This window comes from Grammomys surdaster, unplaced genomic scaffold, assembly GCF_004785775.1.
Source record: "Grammomys surdaster isolate TR1022 unplaced genomic scaffold, NIH_TR_1.0 66, whole genome shotgun sequence".
NCBI classification, from domain to species: Eukaryota; Metazoa; Chordata; class Mammalia; order Rodentia; family Muridae; genus Grammomys; species Grammomys surdaster.
Genome location: NW_021604568.1, coordinates 8,467,221 through 8,472,018, shown reverse-complemented (window position 1 = coordinate 8,472,018; position 4,798 = coordinate 8,467,221). Strand labels below are relative to the sequence as shown.

At 38.7% G+C, this 4,798-nt stretch overlaps 1 protein-coding gene across 1 annotated transcript in view; it reads right to left on the bottom strand.

The window, feature by feature from the left end:
• Positions 1 to 439: 439 nt before the first annotated feature.
• Positions 440 to 4,798, bottom strand: part of Sorcs3 (sortilin related VPS10 domain containing receptor 3) — a 590,390-nt gene continuing 586,031 nt past the window's right edge. Inside the window, exons 26-27 of the mRNA XM_028775206.1 lie at positions 1,326 to 1,486; positions 440 to 551 (exon numbers count right to left, since the gene is read on the bottom strand). Coding sequence (XP_028631039.1) covers positions 487 to 551; positions 1,326 to 1,486 — 226 coding nt within the window. The 3' untranslated portion in view covers positions 440 to 486. The remainder of the gene's footprint in view (positions 552 to 1,325; positions 1,487 to 4,798) is intronic.

Below are 4,798 nucleotides of genomic sequence, written 5' to 3'. Positions count from 1 at the left end.
AGCCTCAGTTTTGACATGCACGAGGCAGGGCCTCTTTCCGAAAGGTGTGCGTGCCTTTGGCAGCTACGTCCACTCCCCCTCAACCTACGTCCTGCAATTGAACTGGGGAATGATCTGTGTTGTATGTGTATGTGGTGAGGAGTATGAGATGGGCAGGGGAGACAAAGTTAACAAAAACCCAATTCAAAAAAGACAGAACGACACAAGAAGAACTTTGCTCTACTGACAGCAGAATAAAGCAAGAAACCTATGGGAAGATGCATTCTTAACACAAATATAACCATATATTCTTTCATCTCATTATGATCAACTAATAATGCCTTATTTTTGGCCTCCCAAAGCTAAGCATCTGCCCACTATTTGTGAAGGGACACTTGGTAAACAAAAGGTAAAAAAAGACATTTTCATTGTTTCCATAATAATAGTAATAGTAGTCGTCATCAAAAATAAAAAGTCAGGAAGGTGATTGCCCATGTGGCTTCTTGGTTAAACACTAGTACAGTTGGGGATTTCCTTTGTGCTCTCGCTACTTGCGATGGTGGCAATGCTTCCTGCAGAAGAGAAGACACAGAGAGGAAACCAAGGTAAGTTCCAGTATAATGGTGAGTCTTTTTTTTTTTTCTCGGTCAAATGCCAAACTGCCTGGAACAGGTTGTAATACGTTTGAATGAAGGAGGGCATCTCAATATTCCTACCAGTGTGCAAGCTTCTCCTCCACCTCCCAAAATAGCATCTAGGTAGAAGCAACAGACTGGCAGTCACTGTATTCTGTACTGATCCTTATGACAATAGCATGTAGCAAACACTATGGATCAGGCACTGTACTAATTCATAACATCATCTAATGAGGGGAACAATTTCAGAACGGAATTCCAGACAGCATATGACAGTTAGAATTCTATTTCTCCCATTTTACAGTTGAGGAATGTGTGGGACTAAACATTCACAAGATTAACAGATTGGCCACGTAAAGGTAGTCCCTACCACACTCTGCATTCATGTAAGTATTAGTAAGGACTTATGTGACTTGGAATTTATGGGCTTAAAAAAAAAACCTCCCCAAAGCAGTGGATAATTGACTTTATCCTCCACTGGGACACCCATGTTTCTAATCTTTATTAAATTGTAATGGAAAAATATGTAGTCTGTCAATTTCATGTGGCTAGAGGTGGCAAATGAATTTTAAAAGATGAGTATGTCGCTGTAGCCAGATTTTTCTCCCCAGTCTTGTAGTCCAGTACTGTCTGGTGGCACACACAATGCCATCAAATGACTGATAACTGGAGAGCAGAGGACTCTGAGAGTGGTGTCACAGGCACACATACCTATGACCCGAGTGTCCAGCTCTTTGTCCAGCAGCTCCTCAGGCTCGGTGAAGTCACTGAGTGTGATTTTGGGGGCGTTTTCACTTTGGCTCACTGACCCGATCATCTCCTGCTCCTTGTCATGTTGGACTTGGGCATAGATGTTAATCCAGGGAATTTTCCTACACGAGGTAGGAACAAAACAAAAGTGAGATAAAACAGCGTACCTGATGTAGGCAATAAGATGTCCTGGGGGAGAAGGGGAGGAAAAGTTAGTAACAGGAACAGCCAGTGTCAGGGTAAGGAAGGCCTGGCCACACAAGCTACAAGCCCAAGGATACAAGACTAGCCAGCAGCTAAAATGCTCAGGTAAGATGCTACCCATTATAAGTTACTCAGTCAAATCTGAAAATATTTACCTCTTATTACATTAAGTAGCTGGACTTTGAGTCTTGTTAGATTGTACAGAATACAATCTTTCCCTAAGTTGGCATGCGTACAATTGATCCCTATCACTGTGTTTTATTGAACAATACAAAATAACACACTTATAGTCATTGTTATACTTTTTACAGTAACAAAGTTATATCAAATGCATGAAATATTTTGATAGTTTCCTTCTCTGCTCAATGGGAATAGCAGTAGCTTCTCTGTAGCATTGAGAGTGTATTAAGGGAAGGGTTAAGAGAGCCCAAATAACTTCCCTGAAAGACATAAAAGGGGTAGATTTGAAGACATGAAACAGTTTAAGTTTGGAAGAAGGCAAGCTCATACTAAAATCTTACTGAGACTGGTTTTTCCATCCACCCCGCCTCCATGATTTCCTGCTCACCTCCCTTTAAGTCTCAGCAGGCCCCTCTCCATGACTGAATGCTAGTGTTCCCCATATGCTTGTACGGACAACTTTCAACAACAGTCATCAGTAAAATGTGAATTGTGATTTCATAGATCTAAACTGGATGGATTTGGGATCTTTGTTCTTCCAAGTTCTCAGAGGAGGCTGATACAAATGACTGGGTGCCTATCAATCCAAATGCTGCTCTGTGAGAATCCAAAGAAATGACTCTTCCCCCTAGGACCTTGACAATGAGCCAACAATACTCTCTGTCTTTATAAGGCATCTATGATTTTCATGGTAATGGTTTATCCCTATCCTTCAGAAATTAGCTTGTATCACTTTTGAAGCCTCTTCCGAGACCTGTTCTTTCCTGGTTTAATGTATAATTGTAAGAGAAGGTCTACAAACCCAGTAAGGGAGAGGCTTAGGGTGATATTGACTTGTCTGTCATTCTCCCTTGACTAAATGCTTTCTACAGGCAAGATCCAAATGTTCTATGTTCACAGATACAGTTAGCACACCGTTGCATTTTTTAGGCATCTGCTGAATGAATGAATGAATGAATGAATGAATGAATAAAATCTTCAAACCCTGTACTCTGTCTATTCTGCCAGACTGGATTACAATACAGAGACTGAATTTGTATGTTGTCACATCATAGCCAGGGGATATTTTTCTTAATTCATTGAAAGGTAGGGATGTTGAACTAAATTCTTTTGTTGTTGTTGTTGTTTTGTTTTGTTTTGTTTTGTTTTCGAGGCAGGGTTTCTCTGTGTAGCCCTGGCTGTCCTGGAACTCACTCTGTAGACCAGGCTGGCCTTGAACTCAGAAATCCGCCTGCCTCTGCCTCCCAAGTGCTGGGATTAAAGGCGTGCGCCACCACTGCCTGGCTGAACTGAATTCTTAAATGACAGAGCGTCAATAGATGTTTTCTAATGTCTAACCTAGTCGAGAACATTCCATACAGTCCTAAACGTGCACCTCCCTCTTGTCCTAGTTTCAATCAGTAGAATTTTCACACTTTTACCTTCTTCCTTCTATTCTGACCCCAAATGATGCCAAATATGGTCATATTTAGTAAAGTTTGACAAAATAACTCTTAAAGAAAATTCTGAAAACAAGTTTTAAACACACACTTTTCTCTACCTGCCCCCTGTGTTCCATTTCCATGTCTTTGTTTTCTTTCCATATATGTAAAGGTATGTCCTCATGTGTCCTATTGGCCTATATCAGTGTAATCCAACTTATTATACCTTAAATGTACAAGATCTGCGAGATAGAAACCCACACAATTTATTAATGTACAAAATTGAAGATTCAGATGTTGTAGTATCAACTCAGTTGACAGAAGTGCTTGCAGAGCATTCATAAAGCTCCGAGTTCAATATCCAGCATCAGATATACTGGCCATAAGATGCATACCTGTAATTTAAGCCCTGGGAAGATACATGCATGAGGATTAATCATTTCAACATCATTCTCAGCTATACAATATGTTCAAGGCAAGGATGGGATAAAGGAAAAATTTGAGAGAGAAAAGTAAATAAATGATAAGATAGATAGATAGATAGATAGATAGATAGATAGATAGATATGATAGATGAATAAATAAATAGATGATAGATAGGTGATAGAGGATAGATATGTGATAGAAGACAAATAATATATGTATATTATTTCATATCATGTATATCATATATACAATAGAGAATTAGAGAGATATTAGATAGTTTGAGTTGAGCCTTTGATTTTTTTTTAGCCAAATACAGATATAGTCTAATGACTTACATTGCTTCTAATTAGAAAATTATAATTGGTTATGCATGTCAAGTTCAACTGAAAAATTAATATTCACCAGGTCTGGGAACAGTTAAATCATTCCTGTTCTTACAGACCTGCATAGTTCAGAGTTATAGCTAGAATGTGTTATCCACCCTTCCTGTTTAGCTAAAGGCACCTGTGAGTGTTTGCACTCATTGGGCCTTACAATGACACTCACTCTATTTCAATTCCTGAAAATAAACATGTTTTCATCTTTTATAGATGGCTGGAAGGAATCGACTTTGACATCACAATTTGTATCATTAGAAAAAGCTGTCAAGTTGCTTTTCATTGCTTAACGCATCCACTTGTGGAACTTTTGAACATGTCAGTCAAGTCTGAGCTCTGTGTTTCTATAAAAAGATCAATGGATGTGTCTTGGGCCACATATTCATACAGGTTTAAATAAGAAGAATGAGATGGAAAAGCCCAAGTATCCCACCAAAAAGCAAGCAAGCAAACAAAATTCAGGTGTAGTTTATATTCATTTGCTCCAGCTACGAGGAAAGCAGACTTTGAACTATAATGAAACCTTATTTTTAAAAAAAGAGGTAGAAAGAAATGTAAGGGCTCTAACACTTTCCTGAATAACCAGAGAAAAAGATATACAGTGACAGACAGAAAGCTAGTCTTTTTGGGGATTTTTTTTTCAGAAAATAAAAGTCACTTTACAATCATTTTGAATTATAGTGCCGAGGTGTCTGGAAAAAACACTTGCTATCTTTAAGGCAGATATAATAGGAGGGGCAGGGTGACATTTACTTGAAGGATTTTAGGGATCCTAGTTCACTTTTAACCTTGTTGGGTAGTTTTCAGTACACAGAACATAGTAGGT